The sequence below is a fragment of the Erpetoichthys calabaricus genome, chromosome 6 (genome assembly GCF_900747795.2).
Source record: "Erpetoichthys calabaricus chromosome 6, fErpCal1.3, whole genome shotgun sequence".
NCBI classification, from domain to species: domain Eukaryota; kingdom Metazoa; phylum Chordata; class Cladistia; order Polypteriformes; family Polypteridae; genus Erpetoichthys; species Erpetoichthys calabaricus.
Window position 1 is genome coordinate 160,034,770 of NC_041399.2, and position 23,277 is coordinate 160,058,046.

Consider the following 23,277-nt stretch of genomic DNA (forward strand, 5'->3'; position numbering starts at 1 on the left):
GAGTATGCACCGTTTATACATGAGGCCCCTGGAGTTGATCATGGTATCCATATTTTGGGTGAAATGCTTGATTTCATGAGAAATATCACGAAATATATGTGAGTCATCCTCTGACTTGTTCCTTTTCTGAGGCTGGGGATCTGCCCAGAAGGTAAATGCCAGAAGTGATTCCACTCTGTTGGGCCCTTGAGCAAGGTCCTTAACCTGCAATTGCTCCATCCTGGGTAACCTGCATCCAGCCCTGCAAGTAGATCCTCCAACTTGGAAGGAGAACTTGGGGGTTGCTGGCAGGATTGGCACTCCAGCCACTGTAAAAACCTCACACTATTCAATTCCATTCAAGCTAGTGTGGTGCTGAGGTGTCACATGTTGCACAGCTGCGCTTAAGTCCTAATTTGAGATTCTGAGGAGGTTCTTTGTGTGTTGGGTGTGGCAATGAATCATATCAGTGCATGCTCTCAATCTCTCCTTTACTGACAAATTCCCATAGACGAATTTGCCATGGATAGTTCTGCAAAAAATACAGTATTCAAGTTTTAACAGTCACAGGGACAGGCAAGCTCTTACATTACACCAAGATGACTACTATTGTGTGAGCCACAGAAAGAATAAGAACATTTTAGTTGCATAAATTTTTATTGTCTTAAGAAACTGTAGAACTTCTTACATCATTACATCACCCCTACAAACTTTAATTAGATTAGATTAGATAGTTTATTGTCATTGTAATGCATAGAACTAAATTTCATTTGATAGCAGTCCTTTAACACAATAATAATAAAATACAAAATACACCATACAGTATGCAATGTATAAGAGACACTATATAGAAAATAACACAATTTTTACATACTAATTACAAAATGTAACAGAAATTAAAAAATGAAATGCTAAAATTGTAAAATAATATAAAAACAGATTAATATTTGTATGTGGTTTTAAAAAAACATCACATATTGAATTTTGTTGTATTTGTCAAAATAACAATAAAGGTGTTCAATTATATTCTGTTGTCTATTTCATTACTGTTACTGCAAAATGCAAGCCTTAGAACTGTTGAAAAGAAGGGCAATAATGAGGTGTATGGTACTTTCAATGCTCTTCACAATTTTGGGAGATGTCTGTTGGAAGGAAGCTGTTTGGTAGCCTATTTGTGTTCTGTACTTTTTGCCAGATGCTAACGGGGCAAACATACAGTGTCCAGTGTGTGAGGGGTCCTTGCTAATGCAATTGGCCTTCTTTTGTAATCAGTTAGTCTAAACAATATCCAGGTTTGGTAGTTCAGTCCCATTGACCCTCTTGCCCACTTTCACCACAGGATGTAAATCACTCCGAATGGCAGCAGTGAAAATAACATACTGCAATGTTGAACAATAAGAGAATAGACTTTCCATAGGGCTATGGTAAAAATTCACTAGCAGCTGCAATGGTAAATGAGCTTTTTTTAAAGCTTCCTTAGAAAGAATGGTTTGTACTTATATTCAGTCCAAAAATTCCTTGAAAGATCTCAAAGCACTCTGGTTCTGCATCCACCATGTTTATAGTTTATATACTCTGATACTTTATGTAAAAAATTACTGACCTAAAGTACCTGAGTGTACAGGGTTACTGTTATGATGCATCAGCCATAAGATCAATATCTTTCTCAATTTTTTCTGCTATTTCAAATTTCTGATGCTCAAAGTTTTCAGATCTTCAACCAAAATTTAATTTTAAATAAAGGGCAACTGAGCAAATAACTGTTTTTTTCATTTACATCATTTATTGAATGACGGAAGTTGTCCAACACCCACTGGCACTCTATGTAAAAGTAATTGCACCCTAGTTAACTCAGTGATAATTAGAGTCAATTGTTTGAACACAATCAAGCTTTATTACAACCATCCCTGCTCAATTACAATCTCACTTCTTATGACTGTTATTATCAGAGTCAGTTTGCCAGCAACAAGAAGAACATTTCACACATCAAGGACAATTCCTGAAGAGATTTAAAAAAAAAGTTGCTATCTATAATCTGGAAAGGGCTACAAAGCCATTTCTTAAACATAGGGACTCAGCTGACCCAGAGAAATAGCCATAAACTCTAAAAGGAAAACACTTGCAACAGTAAAGATTCTTTCCAGGAGTGTCAGTCCTGCCATAATTACTACAAGGGAATGGCATAAAGTCATTGAGAAAGGCACAAAAGATTCCAAAAAAAGCCCAAAGAATTGCTTTATTTTGCTTCAAGAAAAAGTAAGCGATTATGACTCCAAAATCAGAAAGACCCTAGTCAAAAATGGGCTTGATTAGAGAAAAAAATGGTGGAAACTACTGCTAACTAAGAAGATCTTCTTAATGCTTCTTTCTCTGAAATGTAATAATGTGGAGATGCTTTGCTTTGTTGTCTCGGCATCTGACAACGTGGCATAGTAGTAGTAGTAGTAGTAATATTGCATTCAGAGCTCAGTGAAATTCTTACTTGAATTTTTCTGTCACATTGATAAACACAGCTGCATTAAAATACGTAACTTAATTTTTTAATAGGTACAAATCAGATTATGTGTTAAGGATCTAAGTGCATTTTTTACAGGAACCTTCAGAGGCAGTGCTGGTTAATCATGTGTTTTGTTTTTTATGTTATAGACTTGACTGTGGTTTCCAGTGTTTTGCACTTTTTAATAAATCAGTCTTTAATATTTATAGCATTTTTCACAAAAGCATCATCTTTTTTTTTGCAAAATTTGTATGTTTTCACCGTCATCACATAATTTTGTCTGACTGGAAAATCTAAATCTGGCCAATGTGACTGTGTGTAAGTGTGCCCTTCCCTTCATGGTTCATTCTTGCCTTGTCCCTGATGTTTATGAGATAGACCATGTTTTATCACCACCCTGTGACTGGATGGATGGACAGAATGTTGAAACTTTCGGAATAAAAAATTTTTTAAAGCCCCCAAAAAACTGAATATACACACATGAGCTGGCATACTGAAGGGTGACATAAATTCTAGTCTATTTGAGAAAATTCTTAAAGAGAATATCAGGTCATTTGTCTGTGAGCTGAAACACAGTTGGGTCATGCAGCTAGACGATGCAAGAAATAAAAGCAAGTACACAGAGAATGGATAAAAAGAAGCAAAATTAGAATTTTAGACTGGTCAAGTTAAAGAATATCCTAAACCCAATAGAAACACTATGGCAGGAATTTGAATGAGCATTTAATGATCAAAAATTGGCCAATGTTTCTGAATTAAGTAAGTTCTGCAAAGAAGATTGGGCTAGAATTCCTCCATATCAATGTGAAAGACTACTATTGAATTATAGTAAGTGTTCAGTCGCAGCCATAGTAGATAAAGATGCTGCAACCAATTACTAAGATGGCAATTACTTGTTCACATTGCTAGTTAGTATTGTATAAATTTGCTCTTTCAAAAAATTACATTAAAATGAAAGTTATTTGTTCACACAGAAATACTTTTTCTAATGATGGATTTTTGTTGAAAGCGTTCACGGTCAAAAGAATGCAATAATATTCAAAATCAGAAAAGGAGCAAATAATTTTTCACAGCAATGTAGTTTTTCACAATTACTATTCTTACTTTTCTATGAACTATGTTCAAGGCCTTCAACAATATAATTAAAAAACTTTGTAAAGCTAACAGTTTCTATAAGAAACAATAAAACAGAAAAAATTGGTTAAGCTAGCTATGAAGAATTCATTATTAAAGGACGTATGCATAATTTATTGGGAAAAGATACTTATCTTTTTTAATAGACTGTACTTTTACATAGAATTTAATGTTTATTCCAAAGTGAATCTCTTGGAATTCAACTTTGTTAATTCTTATGAAAGGTTACACTGTATGTAAAGTAAACACAGAAGGTCTTAAATGAATAATACCTTTGTATGATCATAACTTATATGAGTGCACAGCATCTGAGAATGTCTAAAATTGCCTTTTTTACCACGCTTATTTTAACTTCACATGTTTCTTGTCTGGTACAAATCTTGTGATCGATATTTAACCCACTTCCTATTGTCCAAATGACTTGAAATTTTGTTCACTTACTCACTTCTGATGACAATACATGAATCAATAATCGGTTTCACTAATTGATCAATTAATCCATGTTAATTAAGAAATGAAATTTTCATATGAAGAATAGTTAAAGATTTCACCAATAGATGGCGCAAGTAATGGATAGAAATATTAAAGGAAGTGTTAAAATATCCATCCATCCATCCATCCATTCATTATCCAACCCGCTATATCCAAACTACAGGGTCACAGGGGTCTGCTGGAGCCAATCCCAGCCAACACAGGGCGCAAGGCAGGAAACAAACCCTGGGCAGGGCGCCAGCCCATCGCAGGTGTTAAAATATTGATTACAAAATTATACTAAAACAAACCCAAGACTAAAAGTTGAAAATAATATATATATATATATATATATATATATATATATATATATATATATATATATATATATATATATATATATATATACAGTAATCCCTCCTCCATCGCGGGGGTTGCATTCCAGAGCCACCCGCGAAATAAGAAAATCCGCGAAGTAGAAACCATATGTTTATATGGTTATTTTTAGAATGTCATGCTTGGGTCACAGATTTGCGCAGAAACACAGGAGGTTGTAGAGAGACAGGAACGTTATTCAAACACTGCAAACAAACATTTGTCTCTTTTTCAAAAGTTTAAACTGTGCTCCATGACAAGACAGAGATGACAGTTCTGTCTCACAATTAAAAGAATGCAAACATATCTTCCTCTTCAACGGAGTGCGCGTCAGAGAGAGAAAAGCAAACAAATCAAATAGGGCTGTTTTAAGTATGCGAAGTACCGCCGGTACAAAGCTGTTGAAGGCGGCAGCTCACACCCCCTCCGTCAGGAGCAGAGAGAGAGAGAGAGCCAGAGAAAAACAAAGTCAAAAATCAATACGTGCCCTTTGAGCTTTTAAGTATGTGAAGCACCGTGCAGCATGTCTTTCAGGAAGCAGCTGCACACAGAAGGTAGCAACGACCCTATCGTCTAGGTGTGCGAACAGCCCCCCTGCTCACACCCCCCTACGTCAGCGCAAGAGAGAGAGAGAGAGAGAGAAAGTAAGTTGGGTAGCTTCTCAGCCATCTGCCAATAGCGTCCCTTGTATGAAATCAACTGGGCAAACCAACTGAGGAAGCATGTACCAGAAATTAAAAGACCCATTGTCCGCAGAAACCCGCGAAGCAGCGAAAAATCCGCGATATATATTTAAATATGCTTACATATAAAATCCATGATGGAGTGAAGCCGCGAAAGGCGAAGCGCGATATAGCGAGGGATCACTGTATATATATATATATATATATATATATATATATATATATATATATATATATATACAGTATATATATATATATATATATATATAATACTTTTTAAAAACCACCAAGTCAAAAAGTGTATTAAAAAGTAAAAAATATAAGTCTCTCATACATCACTCGTAAAATAAAAGCGTGGGTGCTTTTCATCAATTCTAGCAAAAGCACCCACCTTTTATTTTACGAGTGATGTATGAGAGACTTATTTTTTACTTTTTAATACATTTTTTAGCTTAATATAAGCATGGTTTTTAAAAAGTATTTTATATATATATATATATATATATATATATATATATATATATATATTATTTCAAACCCTTGCTAGTATTTGATCACACATTTGTTCTTATCTTGCAATGCTGGTTGCTTTCTAAAGAGTTCTGTGAATGTACTCTGTGGGTTTAATAAAGACTAATTAAGTTAGTCAAAAGTCAGAGATCAGCTTTAACAACTTATGACTACAGTGAAGAGCTGTTCTTGTCTTCTTTCAGTTCTCTTCAATAAGAGTTTGATACAGCAGTCACTCAGCTGAGACAGTCATTTCTGTCAATCATTCAATTACTACTAATGCACAGTTAATCAATTACAACAGTGGCATGAGGGGAACACTGACAGTGATCTGCAATACTAAGTCCATATTGGTTAGACATGCACGTAAGAATTTCACTATACTCTGTCCATGTGAGAATAAATTTGCATTTAAACTTGAACATATCACAGAGTAGTATATGAGAGTACTATAAAGTAGTACCTTCCTGGAAAAATCATATCAGGTCTGTTCTTACCTTTAATAACATATTGTAACCAGCAATATTTAAATTACGTTTTTAAGGAGTGATAATTAAAGGTAAGTGTGCATACTCTAAATAACAGGGGTTATAACTACATCCAGATTTAACCAATCACACTCCAAATCATATTCAAAGGTAATTTGCATTCACCTGACATCAACTGAAGTGACTGTGATTAACCAAAAATAAAATAAGCAGTTCCTGTTCCTGTTGGTTTCTTGGTTCCATAGTTCAGAGATAACTGTGATTCATAAGTAGCTAACAAAAGATCTACATGATGTACAGTAGTTGTGCTTTGTGAGGGTCATAAAAGATTTTTGAAGACATTACATATGTCATGAAACGCTGAGATGATTGTCATTAGCAACTGGAAGAAACATTGCCCCATCAGGACATAGCAAAGAAGTGAAAGACCCAAAAGTTGAAACCAAGCAGGTATAAAGCTGATCAGGGAGGTACACATGAAGTCAGCATCTTCTTTAAAGGAGAAGCAAAAATCCATGACAGTATCTGGCCTGCATATTACATCCATTGTGTGAATTCTTTACAAATCTTAGCCATTGGAGTAGAGTTGCAAAACTAAATTTATTTCTCTCAAACAAAAAAATAATACCCAAGAGCATACATATTTGAAACAAGACACATTCATCTCATTAAACTGTGCAGGAAAACACATGCATGGTCCGATAGTCCCAAAATAGAAATTTCAGTTTTATTTATTTATTTATCTATTAATTTATTTGTTTGTTTGTTTGTTTTTTCAAAACTGATGCTTGAATCTCACCACTCAAAGCACAAAGCACCTGACCCCCCTACTGTTAGGTATGGAGGTGCCAGCATCTTGCTATGAACGTAGCTACTTCTCTTTACCTGAGACAGCAGCTGTGGTCAGGATACATAGAAAATTACTTCAAATGTTGAGATATTTTGCCCACATCCATCTAAACTCTGTTGAGTTTAAGTAAATATTTTATCTTTCAACACAACAAAGATCTGAAACACACAGTCAGCTCATCTAAGAATTAGCTTAAAAGGAAGAGCAGTGTCCTGTAATGCTTTCCAGAGTCTGGACTTCAGACCTGCAGAAAATCAGTGGACTATGCTGTGTGTAAGTGATACCCTTGCATTATAACTGAGCCTGAGTTGATCTACAAAGAGGAGTGGGATTAAATTGAAACATCTTGTAGTGCTACACTTATAGAGAAAATGAATATATAGAGATGAATCAAAGAAAAATGTGCTTCTGCAAAGTATTAGGTAAAGAGTGTAAACGCTTCTGCAACCTTGAGATGAGAACTTCTTTTACTTTGATTTATTTCCCTGAAAACTACTCATATGTTAATGAAAACATTTCGACTATAACATATTATTAAATACCTTTTTCTCTTTTATTATTTTTACAGTTGAATACTTCACCCAAAAATTGCATTATTTTTTTATCTGTTACTTTCCCCTTATTCTTTGTAGAAAATATTTCAATGTAATATTTTTAGGAAGTACAGAGATAACAAAGTTACATTACTATAGGCTTTAGTGGGGTCCAATGCTGAACAAACAGCAAACAATATCAAAATGTCCATGAAAACAATTACAGTTTACTTGCCATACTTAACCCATACATCAGATATTTAGTTGTATGCCCACAGCACAGCATCTGAAACACACATAAACACATGCATTTATGATAAAATATTGTTAACTAAACCATTTGCTGAAAATCTTTTCATGAATGGCCTGTAAGCATATTTATACTGGATTGAGATTTTGAACTGAAGATCTGTCTCTCTGTGGTGGGTTGGCACCCTGCCCAGGATTGTTTCCTGCCTTGTGCCCTGTGTTGGCTGGGATTGGCTCCAGCAGACCCCCGTGACCCTGTGTTCGGATTCAGCGGGTTGGAAAATGGATGGATGGATGGATCTGTCTCTGTCTCTGTCGTTAAGACATGATGCTGTATTTCTGGATTTTCATTGGCTGTTTGCGAATCTGTGCTGTTAACATTGAAGTTTTGTCTCATGAATCACATTGGATATGTACAAATATGAGGCAGACATTCAACCATATAATGTTTTCACTCACTTTCTTATCTAATTGTTGACTTCTCCCAGTGCATGCTCAGCAAATGTTGATATGATGTTACACTTCATGGTAGCTAATGAATGAGCTATTAATGGGCAGGACTTCTGATCAATGAATGAGGGGGAAGGAAAGTCTTTAATTTGAAAGATCTTTCTTGTTTGAGTATGCTCCCCAGCCATTCATGAGTGTATTTTCTTAGAATAGTTTACTTAACAACATTTTAACCAATGTACATGCATTTGGAGTATTGTCAGCATAAGACTGGATATGTGATATTTGGATTATGCGACACAAGTAAACTGAGATTTATTTCATGGATGTTTTGATATTTGCTGTTTGTTCAGTGTTGGGCCCCACTGAAGCCCATAGTTTCAAGAACTTTGTTATCTCTGTTCTAACTAAAAAAATTAGATTAAAACTTTTCTTAGTCATTACTACAAAGAACACAGGGTAGGTAATATATAAAATAATTGATCATTTTTGAGTTGATTATTCCTTTATAGCTGTAAACTTTCATCTCAACTGAAGTTTAGGTGTTAAGAATTCATAGCACATAACCTGCATAACATTTCATAGCACATAACCTGTACTGTTGGTCTGGCTGAAACATCACAGAAAATGTTTAAAAGCAAAGCTCTACAAACAAAAATTTAACACTGATAAGAAAATTGCTGAATTGTTTGAGACATGTTTGGATTTTTCTGCCAAATAAAAAAAACCATTAGACAAATGTGTAAAGATAACATAATACAGGTATAACCTTTCAAATGTACCTAAACCAAAGTTGGTAGGGGCTAGATCCTTGGGTGGATAGTGGTAACCAACCCCATATATGGTGCCAGTCAATCACCTGCTCTGCTCATGTGCATATCCACAAGGAGCCAGACCCAGTGTGTCTTAGTAGTTCTGGAGGGAAAAGAGAAGGAAAAATGTATGTTGACTAGGAGTTATGTGCTAGATCCATACAGATATGTGGCAAATGTAAGGCAGCAGTGCTAACCTGTGCTGCCATGTCGACATTCTTTTTCTGCAGAGAAAAAACTTTAATTTATACCAAAGATAAATAAAGGAATATTCAATATATTTATAGGAATAATATTATTATCTACCTATTGCAAATCTGTCCCATAGGTTACTTGTAACTAAGTATGTCTTAAATAGTGCCAATAGGTTTAGTGCCACAATCATAATTCATGTATTAAATGTTCAATCTGCTGAATTTAGAAACTAGGTATAGAGTACAAAGTGTATACTATGAGTCTGCTATAAAGAATCTCTAGTTTTCAATTGTAGCTGGGCGAATGATGAGGTAAGGTGATACTGAATAATTAGTGTACTAACCAGGCAAAACTCCTTTTAATTCAAATCAAAACAAAAACTTTAGACAAAAATACTGACTTCATGGTGTTATATTGACAGGCCAGTTGCCCTTTAATTTGGTTACTTGCCGTTTAGCAAGACTCTACCTCCAGTGAGGTCAAGTCCAAATGAGATGCCACCTTCCAGTGAGCGCAGTGCAGGATTTACGTATAAGCTACATAAGCTATAGCTTAGGGCCCCCGCCTTCTTGGGGGCCCCCAAAACAAATTGTCCGAGTGAGCAATTGTCATATATACTTAAATATACTACAGCATTATTTGTCCCAATCAGGCCCGGCCTTAGGCATAGGCGAAGTAGGCGACCGCCTAGGGCCCCGGATCGACTCCTTGGTCTAATTTTCAAGCATTTCACAGAGCTTCCAGGGGGGCTCTGCCCCCCTCAGGGGGCCCCAGGACCCCCCTTTCGCCTAGGGCCCCATAATACCTAAGACCGGGCCTGAGTGAGCGCCTCCCTTTTATAGGACTGGAAGGAGGGAGCTTCATTGGCTCTGTTGCACTCAAGGGGCGGTTTCTTGAGGCTGTGAGGGAAAAAGGAAACAAGACTGTTAGCAATTTCTCATCAGCCTGGAAGGTGATCCTCTGGTGCACATGTGTGACACAAGTGAAAAGTACATACATTATTATTATTGTTATTATTACTATTATTATTCAGTAGATGCCCAGATTATTTACTAAAAGAAAAAAAACATGAGTAAAATGTGACTGGAAAAATAATAAAATTGAAAACACTTTATACATTTTATGGTCACCTTAGTTGGTACACTCACATTTCCCAGGTAATTGCCTACTAAAACAGAGACACCATCACATTCAGTTTAATTCAATTCAGTTCTGTGGGTACAAAAAAAAACTGTTAGGATAATCTGTGATTTTAATAGCAATGGGTGTGCTTTGTGATAAATGAGTTCAAAAGTTATTGGCATAGTCTCCAGCTACCTATGGCCTTGAAAAGGGAATAGCAAGTTCACAAATTTGAGAAACTTATAGTGTTTCTGTGATTGTATATGTCAGTCAGCCAGTGTAAATCTTCTGCATGTGGTCCAAAGATACACTGCAATCTGACGAAGTAAATTAAACCTGTCAGTATACAATTTACCACTGGCACAGTGATTTACTCTGTATTGATGGGCACACTTCTTGACATTTTAAGTCTGCCTAGTTTCCACCATATGTCCATGCAAACCTCACAAAAATACTGTTTGCCTTGCCTTGGTTATCCTACGTGTTATGTAGTTCTGGCCTGTCTGAATCTCAAGAAGAAAGAAAGCCTTCAGGGAAGATATTTTTATTGGAAAACACTTCATACAAAAAGTCTTTTTTCAGAAGTAGACATCTTTGCTCTAAATTAACACTGCATAAACTTGCAATATGCATGAAAGTGCTATTTTTTTACTATAATAATACTGTAAAGGTACAAAACATTCATGATTCAGGTAAACATTTGCATTTAAACGCATGGGAAAATCAGTTAATAATTATATGCACAATGTGTTACAATTATTTATCTGTCAACCTTACCCATTATATAGTATATGGCATATAAATGACCTATAGGGCAGGGGTCCCTATCTCCGGCCCTGGGCCCTCATGCATAACGCCGTGTGTAGAATTTGCACTATAATATGACGTAAGCACAAAAGCGGAAATGTGCTTATGCACAAAAAAATCCAGATGCATAAATCTGTGCGTTCACCAACTTCCATGTTCTTCCACTCCATAAATCCCGGTCAGCGTGAAAAGTAACGCACGTGCATGCGCATTCTGTGGTCCATTATATTCTTACAGGTTAATTACAATCAGATGCATTAAACTAATAAACAATATGCAGTTGATTTCAGTGTATTTATAAATCCGCGTCAGGGATGTGTATCTAAAAAAGAAAGGATAACCACATAGGAACAGTAGCACTGCTTTAACGCTGGGTGCCACCAGTCTGCAAAACCGAGCAGAGAACTTGTGTTCAACAGGGTATGAGCTACCATGGAAATGTGCGTGGCTTTACACCAAGTTTAGGTTTTATACATCACGATTTTAACGTGAAAACGTTCTTACGCAACATTTTTGTGTGTACGCACTGTTTATACATGAGGCCCCTGGAGGGCCCCAGTGGCTGCAGGTTTTCATTCTAACCCTTTTCTTAATTAGTGATCTGTTTTTGCTCCTAATTAACTTCTTTTGAATTAATTTTATTTGACTTACTCTTGAAGACTCCGACCCCTTAATTGTTTCTTTTTCCTTAATTAGCAGCCGAACAATAATGACATACAAAATGAGCCAAATCATGACCAGCAAGCTGTGTCTATCATACAATGTCTGAAAATAAAGAAAGGTAAAAGTCTCAGGAATGTTGATCTGTTCAGGACGCCAAAACATTTTAGCAGTGCTCTTAGAAAAGAGAAAATGAACAGTTTCGGAAATGTATGCTATTGCATAATGAGAGCAGCAACAAGCCATGGAATTAAAGAACGCGTTTAATTAACACCAAGAATAATCAGCACCTAATTAAGCAACTGGTTGGAGTGAAATTGGTTGGAGTTTTAGGCCCTGACTTAGTTGGTTTTGTGTTGGCTCACTCACTTCACATTTCATTTTTGTTTGGGTGCCATTTAAGGAAAGAAATGAAGACATTCAGGGGAACAAATTATAAAAAACAAGTCAATTAAAATTAATTCAAAACAAGTTAATTAGCAGCAAAAACAGTGCACTAAATTAAGAAAAGGGTTAGAATGAAAACCTGCAGCCACTTGGGCCCTCCATGACTGGAGTTGGGGACTCATGCTGTAGGGCATTTTTGGCTTGCATGATACAGTCTATGAATCACAGGAATGAAGTTTCATTCCACTGCATGTTTTAAAAGGGTTGTTTTTTTTAGTGATAAATGAGACTGTCTATAACACAGTCAGACAGTTGCAGCCTTGCTTTGATTTCCTGTCAGTTCTTGCAAAGCGAAGCTCCATAACAGGTCATAGAATGCAACCTGTCACTTAAACAAAAATCTTCTTTTGTAATATGGGTGTGGTAAAAGTCTAGTAATAATTATAAATTTAATTTTTAAAATACATATACAGTAAACATCCCCTGATTGTTTTAAGTCATCAGTCCAGGTATTCCCAATCAATTTTTAGGGTGTCAGTGAGTGTGAGCCAGTTTCAAAAGGACTGGCATGCAAGGCAGGAAATAGTACGGGATGGGGCAAAATTAAATCACACTTTCTTATTTATTCTTGACATATATAAAGATAATGTACTGATAATCACACAGTGTGGGGACCAATATATTTGTAAATTTATGTTTACTTTTGCATGCATACTGTATACATGTCATTCTCTGGGAGCTGATGATTTGAAGTAAATGCAGAAAGAGTTTATTGTCCCTGTACTATACTTCACAGTACGTCTTTAAAAACCATGATACAGTTAAACAAGCATTTTTTTTATTATCCTTCCATTCTCTGAACATGTGGCTTATCCCACTACAGGGCCATTGAGGATCTCAGTCAATTAAGGCAGCAAGAACATTTATACACACATTTATTTACATCTCAGCAGTTTGGAATTGCAAATTAACAGGTTTAAATTTTTTATATTATAGTGGGCTAACATTATAAACATAAAGTTGAGGAATACTAGAATTAAATGCCATATTTATATTAAATGTAAACGTTAACCATTTGTAAGATTCTTGTTTTATGCAGAAATAAATATTCAGTTTATTGCATGCCCAAAGACATTTTACAGATACAATTTTTAAAATTTTTACTACAGGTGCACAGGTAATATACAGTATATACAATATATCTTGGGCTTGGATAGGCATTGCTTTGATATACAATTCAATATTTTGCCTTAAGGTCACACTATTTCCTTCGTCCATTAAAAAAAACAGATTGCATTAAGGGAACCCTCATTCTATTCCATCACTTTAAACAGATGAAGTTAACATTATTTTACTTTGCTGCGCCCCAATCCCTTACATCATTCTTATTGGAAAGTCAGATAAAAACGAGTCATTGTACCTAAAAAAATATTAAACGTATCATTATTGTTTTGGCTGCTGTCATAGCGGAATTAACACAGCTAGAAGAAGAGTCAAAAGTATTAACCTTACAGCCTTTTGGTAGCCAGAGGCAGATAATAAGAAAACAGCCAGCACAGGCTTAAAGAGAATAGGGCGTGGTCAAAACGACATATGCAGATAAGACTACCATGATTGGCTGCAGCTGTCTAATACTCGTATGGAGACAGAATCCTCTGTGGACTGGGGATGTGGTGTGCAGCGCTATGCTGTATTCGGATCTGGTGTTTGTTCTGGAATATGGTGCGTCAGTGACTATGGGCTTTGTGCAGCATTGCTCCAGCTCTCCATGAGAGTAACGTGTGTGGAATCTATGCTGTTGTGTGGAGTATGATTCACGCGCAGGCGACCATTTTTCAGGTAATTAAAAATGCTAACATTTTAGTGTGTTATGCGTGTTGTTGCTTGACGGGTATATTTTTCGGGGGAGGGGGCAGTTTATAGATGAGCTCTTGAAGATCCTCCTTATGTCTGCAGAATACAGCCCTATAGCGATGGTGCCAGGTGATGTGTTGTTAGGGACTGACAAGTAATATCCTAACAGAATAAACATGGATATTGAAATTCATGAACTGTCAGTTTCACAAGTGAAATGCTTGATTTGTGTATGATCTTTCAGTATTTAAGTGTTGTTAAACGCTTTAATTCAAGGATCAGTCCTTTGTGTTAAGCTCTCGCTACTGTGTAGCAAGCACAAACCTGCTTCTTTACAGAAATGGCTCCGTTCAGTTCCTCACATTTTGTTAAATGGGTTTAAATAAAGTAAAATATGCGGTGAGAGGAACATGCACTTGCTACGTTATAAGGTTCACCAGACTTCGGCCGATTTAAGCATTAGAGAAAAAGCAGCAAACACGTTCACTCAAGCAGGCACGTGCGCTTTGAAGGGGACCAGCAGATGGTATATGGTTTGCGAAATCAGTGCAGGTTCTGGGCATCATTTAGAGATGCGCCCGTACATCGTTACACTGAAAACTAAATGGCAACAGCGTATTGCATCAAAGCATGCTCATAATTCGCTAGCATGGCTGTGCTAAGCAAGTAGATTTTTAAAAAAATTTTTGCTGTAATCAGCAAGCTTTACGTTTGTCACCGGGCAAGTGAGTGAAAACGGGGGGATCCCTTGTCAAGCCCAACCCCCCGCTCAACCCCCCCCCCCCCCCCCCCCGAAAGCGCCAGCACTTAATCAGAAGCTACCACTTTATTGTTAGGAAAAATAGTTACTCACGATTCACTAGTCACCAGCTCAGAACTGGACAAGAGCCACCAAATTTGAAGACCATCACTGGCCACACAGCAAGTGGTCTGCGGTCTTTTCGACGCTCCTTCCAGACCTATAAGGAATATGATTGCGGTAATAAACACAAATAATACATTTAAGTCGTTCAGTGCAATGTCAGCGAGTATATTACATTAAGTATGACCAAAGAATGCGTCACTAAAGCACAATAGACAAAAACAGGAGTTACATTTCATTGTTTAACCGATTTAAACACCTAGCATTTATAATTTGGAGGTAAAAATATAAAGCCTGATTAAAAAAGATATTGTATCTGTATTGTATATATTTTAATTAATTTTTTTACCATTCTTTGTTAGCAATATTTCCATGATCTATGATTGATGCAGAGATTTATGTATTATTATCATGAAGATACATCTTTTTATGTCAAAAGTTTAATGAAAACGTTTGCTTTCCTTTTCTTATTAGCAAGCCATGTGCCCAATTTTAATGTATCATATTGACTGATTGTTTGAAAGTGATACCTTCATTCATTGACAAATAGATAAATAGAGAAGGTGGCACAAAGGTTAATGTTACTGCCTCAAAGGCCAGAACCTGGAATTAAATCCAGGCCAGATGACTATGTGGAAGTTGCATAGTCTCCATTTGCCATCAACAGTTTATCTTATTTACACTTTTAAAAATACTTGTTCTTTAATGACACTTTATGGTGCTTTAGTGGGTTATGTGGTTCGTCACAGAACTATTGTTTTACCAAGCACCATTTAAAAGCACCTGAACTTAGCCTGTGTTCTTGTATGCAGCAAGAGTCCTTTTAAAATCAAGACCCATTGGTGTTTTATGAATCTGTTACTATCTAGTTTTTTTTTTTTTTTTACTGGAAGAAGCCTGTCACAGAGCTAAATAAACAAAGGTTATTTCTGGAACCTTCATGTGGGTGCGTCTTTTGGGAACCAAAAATGGTTCCCCTATGGCATCACTATGAAGAACCACTCTGGCACCTTTATTTTTAAGAGTGCAGTTTTTTACGTATTTCATAATTAGTACTAGGAGCAACTCTATTAATAAACTTACTGTGTCCTGCTCAAAATTGTACTCTGTGTTGCCAGTATATTATGTAGTGTCTTACACTGCACTTACATGTATTGTATGTGATTTTTTAAAATTTCTGTAAATAAACTTATTTGCTAAATAAAGAATAATAACATGAGGCATATCCACAAATTCTGAAAGTACTGGATATTTTAGGGTTGTCCTTGTTAACTTGTGTTTTCAACTGCATACATTCATCGGACCTGCTTAATGCAGTTCACTGACATGGGTGGCTGCAGCCTGCCTCAGCAGCATTGGGCTACAAGTACATGGGTGTAAATGCCTCTATACATGATGTCCACTCATGCACACATGTAAACTGACATAAACACACAAGGCCAACGTACAATTGTCAAGAATAGTAATATTTGATATTATTAATAATAATACTGCTGGTTCTTACATTATCCCAAACATGAGCTTTTTAATTTGCCTGCCATCCCAAAATCGAACCATTGGTTATGTGTGCACCTCTGCCTTTCAATTGACGTACTTCCTGTCTGGAGTTGAGTTTTGTCTTGCACTCACTGCTCTCAAGATAGGGTCTCACACTTTGAGGCCATGTATATAGATAGATACATATATGTAAAGAAGAAATAGAAGAAATATATAAAGGTTATACTTATGCTGAGAAAAAAATAAAAAAGGGTTAGAGACACAACTTTTAGCTGAATATTTTTTCATTGTGTCTTATGTGTGTTTTAGATGTGTTTTATATATGGTAAACTTTATATTGTTATCTCTTTGGCATTGACTGACTTATTTCTCCATTTTTTTCATTAGTTGGGGAGGGGGGGTGTAGTTAATTTTCTGAAATATCCAGGACACTCATAAAAAAGCTAGAATATTATATGTTATATAAAAGATAGTAACACAAGCAATTATGTTTAAAAGTAAACGTTATAATAAAGTCATCCTTTAAACCCTCTGAGAAAGTTTGTTTAGAAAATAATGGATGGGTGGTTGACAAAGCTGTTTTATTGCTTGCTGCTATTATAATATTGTAATAAAATGTGAACTGAGGAGTTAGCTGGAGTAGCTTCCATGGTACATAATAGCAGTTAAAGTAAGCTGAATATTTAAAGAGTCTTCAGATTTTGCCTCTGATAACCAGTATTGGTGGATAACAATACCTTGGCCAGAGTACTAGGCTTTCCAATGCTCTCCCATGCTCCTGTGGAGACATTAACGTTGTATGAAGAGAGATTACAGCAGAGAACTGAGTGGACAAAGGATTATACTTCCTTTAGATTTTTAATTTTTTTTTTTAAACATTAAAACATCATCTTGTATAATTTTTTATATGTGACTATTATTTTTGCCTAAATATTTATGTTGAACCTTTTGACACTTTTATAAATTATCCCTTTTCATATATACAGTATCTATACTGAGTAATTAACTTCATAAGGAATTAATACAGTCATATGAAAAAGTTTGGGAACCCTCTTAATTCTTTGGATTTTTGTTTATCATTCACTGAGCTTTCAAAGTAGCAACGTCCTTTTAATATATGAAATGCCTTATGGAAACAATAGTATTTCAGCAGTGACATTAAGTTTATTGGAGTATCAGAAAATGTGCAATATGCATCATAACAAAATTAGACAGGTGCATAAATTTGGGCACCCCAATAGAGATATTACATCAATACTTAGTTGAGCCTCCTTTTGAAAATATAACAGCCTCTAGATGCCTCCTATAGCCTTTGATGAGTGTCTGGATTCAGGATGGAGGTATTTTTAACCATTCTTCCATACAAAATCTCTCCAGTTCAGTTAAATTTGATGGCTGCCGAGTATGGACAGCCTGCTTTAAATTATCCCATAGATTTGATGATATTCAAGTCAGGGGACTATGATGGCCATTCCAGAACATTTTACTTCTCCCTCTGCATGAATGCCTTTGTAGACTTCGAACTGTGGTTTGGGTCATTGTCTTGTTGGAATATCCAACCCCTGCGTAACTTCAACTTTGTGACTGATGCTTGAACATTATCCTGAAGAATTTGTTGATATTGGGTTGACTTCATCCGACCCTCGACTTTAACTAGGGCCCCAGTCCCTGAACTAGCCCCACACCCCCACAGCATGATGGAACCTCAACCAAATTTGACAGTAGGTAGCAGGTGTTTTTCTTGGAATGCGGTGTTCTTCTTCTGCCATGTAAAGTGCTTTTGTTATGACCAAATAACTCAATTTGTGTTTCATCAGTCCAAAGCACTTTGTTCCAAAATGAATCTGGCTTGTCTAAATGAGCATTTGCATACAACAATCGATTCTGTTTATGGCGTGAGTGCAGAAAGGGCTTCTTTCTCATCACCCTGCCATACAGATGTTCTTTGTGCAAATTGCGCTGAATTGTAGAATGATGTACAGATACACCATATGCAGCAAGATGTTCATGCAGGTCTTTGGAGGTGATCTGTGGGTTGTCTGTAACCATTCTCACAATCCCGCGCATGTGCCGCTACGGTATTTTTCTTGGCCTGCCAGACCTGGGTTTAATAGCAACTGTGCCTGTGGCCTTCCATTTCCTGATTACATTCCTTACAGTTGAAACTGACAGCTTAAACCTCTGAGATTTCTTTTTGCAGCCTTCCCCTAAACCATGAGACTGAACAATCTTTGTTTTCAGATCTTTTGAGAGTTGCTTTGAGGATCCCATGCTGTCACTCTTCAGAGGAGAGTCAAAGGGAAGCATAACTTGCAACTGACCACCTTAAATACCTCTTCTCATGATTGGACACACCTGTCTATGAAGTTCAAGGCTTAATGAGCTAATCCAACCAAGTTGGTGTTGCAAGTAATCAGTACTGAGCAGTTACATGCATTCAAATCAGCAAAATGGCAAGGGGACCCAAATTTTTGCACAGCCAGTTTTTCACATTTGATTTAATTTCATACAACTAAATACTGCTTCACTAAAAATCTTTGTTCGGAAAACTCCCCAGTACTCAGATGTTCCGAGGAAATGAAAGACATACCACAGTTATCTTTTTTTTTGAAAGTAGAGTAAATTATTATGCAGGCTGAGAGGGGTTCCCAAACTTTTTCATATGATGGTATATATCCTGTTTTTCTGCATGCTTATACCACCTTTCATTTGCTTTATTACAAACCTGATGTAAAGTTAAGGGTTGGTGTTTTATTTGCCTGGTATGAGTGAGTGTAGTTCTGTGTGTATGTGTGTGCGTTTGAGAGAGAGTGTGCCCTCCATTGTGCTGACATGCTGTGCAGGTTAGGTTGTTATGCTTAGTGTTGCTTAGAACGGCCCTCCCCTTGCTTTTATATTGGAGAAAGCTGGGGTAAAAAAAGTGTTTTGTATTACATAATATTATTTTGTTAAGAGTATTTGGTAATATAATATAATTTTCATTCACTAATTCTTGTTATAGGGTAGGAAATTGTACTTTCATAAAATATTAAAATACTGAAGGCATTTTTTTAATTAAAATAAAATGAAAGGTAACTATGGAACACATAGACATGAATATAAATGTTAACAGTATTTATTTTAATCCAGTCCTGTACTGTGCATTATGAACACAACACAGAAAAAGTCATTCATTCTATTGAAAATCTAGAATGATTCCATTTCATGAAGTGTCTTTTTATGGTTGTTTACTTAGTTCAGTATGGCAAGTTTCTAAAAAGTAGTATTTTTTGTTCTTGCTATTTTAGCCTGTCATTTCCTAATCATAATATTGTCTTTTACAAGAAATGTTTACAACTGTTGATAGTGAAGCAGAGGACAGAGTGTCTCTGCTAAATCTGGATTGTAAATCTGTTCTTTCTTATGTAAGGCTGATTAAAAGTTCAGTTTAAGCAAGCAAAAGAGAATGGCTTAGTAGGAGTATGATACAGAGTCTTTTAGTCCATAAATCTGGTACATGGATATTGTAGCCTGATCTTGCCAGAATCAGCTTTTTTAAACTGAGAAATATATTTAATGTACAGCATACCTACCAGTAATCTTGTAAACCATTCATTTAAATACAATGTATGGATTTTTTTTCACAGGCTAGTGTGCCAGATTAGTAGGATCTTAATAAATTAGATAATGCCTTAAAGTAATTAAGCTCAGTTCATTTTCTATTCTTAAATACAAAGTCACAGTGTAACATATACATTGCAACCTAATGTGACTTGATGACATGGAAGGTCTAAAGCTCCAAACATTCAAAACCTTTACAATTCTAGTATAATATATTATCATGAGGGGAGAACATTTCTGAAGCAACAATAATTATGATATGGTGTTTCACCACAAATATCTTAAAACATATGCACCCATGTTCAGGTGCTTTGCTGCATGATGTATGTGTGATCCACACTATAAACAAAGTAAAATAAACAGAATGAACATACAGTATTCAACATTGTACAAACTGGAGAACATAACTTTAATGTTGGAAGAATAAAATTAAAGTTATAAATAAACAATGTTTCTTTTACATGCATGTGCTTTCTAAACCACCTAACCCCAGTATAGAGTTATGGGGGTCCAGTGTCTGTCCTGGCAGACTTCGTACCCTATATACAACATAAGACCTAAGACCTTAGACAAATGAGAGGACACTTTTCAGCCCCTTAAGCTCATTCAGTTAGCTAATGCCTATGTTGTCCTGTTATCTGAAGTTGTCAAGGTTTCTACTTCAATTAGGTGACTTTGTAATTTGTTCCATATACCCATGATGTTTGTGTGAAGAAGTGCTTCCTGGCTTCCTTCTTACACACGTTTCCCTGTTAAACGTGTGATGTCCATTAAAACTTGTAGAACATGTAGTCCAGAACAATAGTATAATAAAAAGGTACAGTTGTACAACAGAGCAAATAAAAGTGAACTTGTCCAGAAACAACAAATAGTAGGCTTTCTTTGCTATTGTTCATCCCTGAATAAAAAAAAAAATACTCTGACAACAGTTTGTCTTTCCAATTGGTGAACATAGACAGAACAATTGGACTTTTATAACTGAGACAAACAAGAGGATATGTTTTTTTCAAAGTACAGTAGCTCCACTATATTCATTTTTGTTCCTGCTGAAATGTTAAATTATAAATGCTGAATTTTTTCTATACAAATTAGTTTAGCCATTGAAAGACAGACTAGTAAATTACATTTTCTATTGAATCTTATAATGTTTGAAGAGATAAAGATATAACTGTTACACATCTACTTAATAAATGTGTGTTATAATAGGTATTTTTTTTAGTATTAAGTTAGCAACCTTGTTATAGTTTTATTATCCATAGTAGACATTTGTACACAAGGTAGTACTGAACTAAATCAGAGGTTTCATTATAAAGTTACAAAACATTACATAACCTATCCATTCTGTTCAATTTGAGGAATGATATTTGGCACAATGTTTGTTGTGTGTATCAGTTCGTACTTGTTAATTGTGCCATCTTTGCAAAAAGATGTTTATGTTAATATCAATTTCATTAAAGAAAAACAAAAGATATGTCAAATAAAATATGAAGTTACTGTGGTCTGTACTGGTGTGGCAAAATTTTTTAAAGTTTACTGGAATACAGATTTAGAATACAGAATTACACATGCAAACCAGATTTGACATCAAAGTTACATGCTTGGCTGTGCCCGCTTTGGCAATTGTATTTCTAAATGCAGAATAAATGCTTCTGATTTGCTTGGTCATATCAGTATACTGCTTAGTTGTAATGCTTGAATTGACATTTAGATGCATGATTATTGCAAGAATTTCACTATGCTACTTTCTTCCCCTACTGTTGTTTTTGTTGTTTGCAGCAGCTGTATTCAGATATCTCCCTTTTAGCTCTTTTTGGCTCAGATAGTTGCTTTTTTAGGCCTGATTTGTTTTGGAAAAAAAAATTATTTATATCTGTTTTAGAAAATAAAACTGTAAATGCCAGAATTTTTTCCAGTTTCTCCTTAATTTGTGAGTTTTTAAAAGCAAAGTGTTAATAAATGTTTTCATCTCATTAAGACATTTTACTTTTCATTTAGTTTTCATTTTGATTTAATTTACAAACTAAACTATCACTTAAAAATAGATATAAGACAAACCTTGCAATCTTCTAACAGTAACACATACTGTATATATTTACAGGTTGTACATAAAAATTAACAAATAATGGTTATAGCTGCTACTACTATCTCACTTCTTTAAAGATGGCTATTGTAAGCAGTAGTGGGTACAACTGACCCCCAAACCCCAGACAAAGTAATGCCCAACACAGTCCTGGGTTCAAGTAGTGGACATTTTTTCACACAATGTATTTTACTGCCTATAATTACACAATCCCAAGACAATCTTGATTTCTTGTCTCTAATTCCTTCCTCCTGGTGATTGAGTACTGCAATTCCAAATTCCAACTCCCATGCTCCCCTGGCGGGTGTCCAAAGTGGAATGCCTGGAGAAGACCATGGCCACCTGTCAATTGGGTGATGGAACTGCTCCTGGCCCCCGGCTTCTGCTGGTCAACCCTTATATTCTTCCAGCCGGACAAGAAATCATTCTTTTGTCCAGCCGGGATGCCTGTCTGTCCTCCATGGCACTTACACCATGTATGCAGATTTCTTAAAGTGTTAACCAACTAACAAATTTGAAGTTCTCAAGTTCTCATATCATTGACATGATAGGAGAATGGCTCCCTCCAATGTATCATGGCTTCTGGTATCTGGATTCAAGCTGCAATCTAGCCATTGTTTTTGTGTAATGTATTCTTGCCATGTTTATGTGAGTTTTCACATATTTATTCCTCCGACAGACATAAATTGCCTGGTATGAGCGACTGAGTGTAAGTGAGTCTCGCTTTCAGGTTGAACTGCTGCTTTACACCGAATGCTGGGAGAGTTAGTTTCACTGAATTAAGTAATAGATTTTTGCTGGTTGCAAATATGGATAAGTCTTTCTTGTTGAATATGTTATCAAATACTAGGAAAATGTTAATTTTAGCACAGCTTTAAGTGTTATATTTTCTATATTTAATATTCACATATTGATATCGCTTCCAATTATATACACTGTAACAAAAAGTGTGTACTGCTGTAACAGACCTTGTACCCAGACTGACCACAAGGAGACCAGATATACAACAATAGATGAATTTAACAAATAGCTAAATACAAGAGAGCAATGCGCATATTGTGAATTCTAATTAACAAAGAAGTTGACAGAACAGCAAAGCATGCAGCCTGTCAGGGGCTAATAACAGGTGTTGAACTTCTATCTATCAGTTAGGGTGGCTTGCCCACCTATCTACTGGAAAGT

At 35.8% G+C, this 23,277-nt stretch overlaps 1 protein-coding gene across 3 annotated transcripts in view; it reads left to right on the top strand.

The window, feature by feature from the left end:
- Positions 1-13,851: 13,851 nt before the first annotated feature.
- The window catches only part of LOC114653632 (E3 ubiquitin-protein ligase HECW1-like), a 461,230-nt gene continuing 451,804 nt past the window's right edge, over positions 13,852-23,277 (top strand). For all 3 annotated transcript variants that reach the window (XM_051929083.1, XM_051929082.1, XM_028804051.2), the window contains exon 1: positions 13,852-14,041. Coding sequence is in view for 2 of the 3 variants with exons in the window: in XM_051929082.1 (XP_051785042.1) it covers positions 14,012-14,041 (30 nt within the window). In the remaining variant the exon portion in view is untranslated. The remainder of the gene's footprint in view (positions 14,042-23,277) is intronic.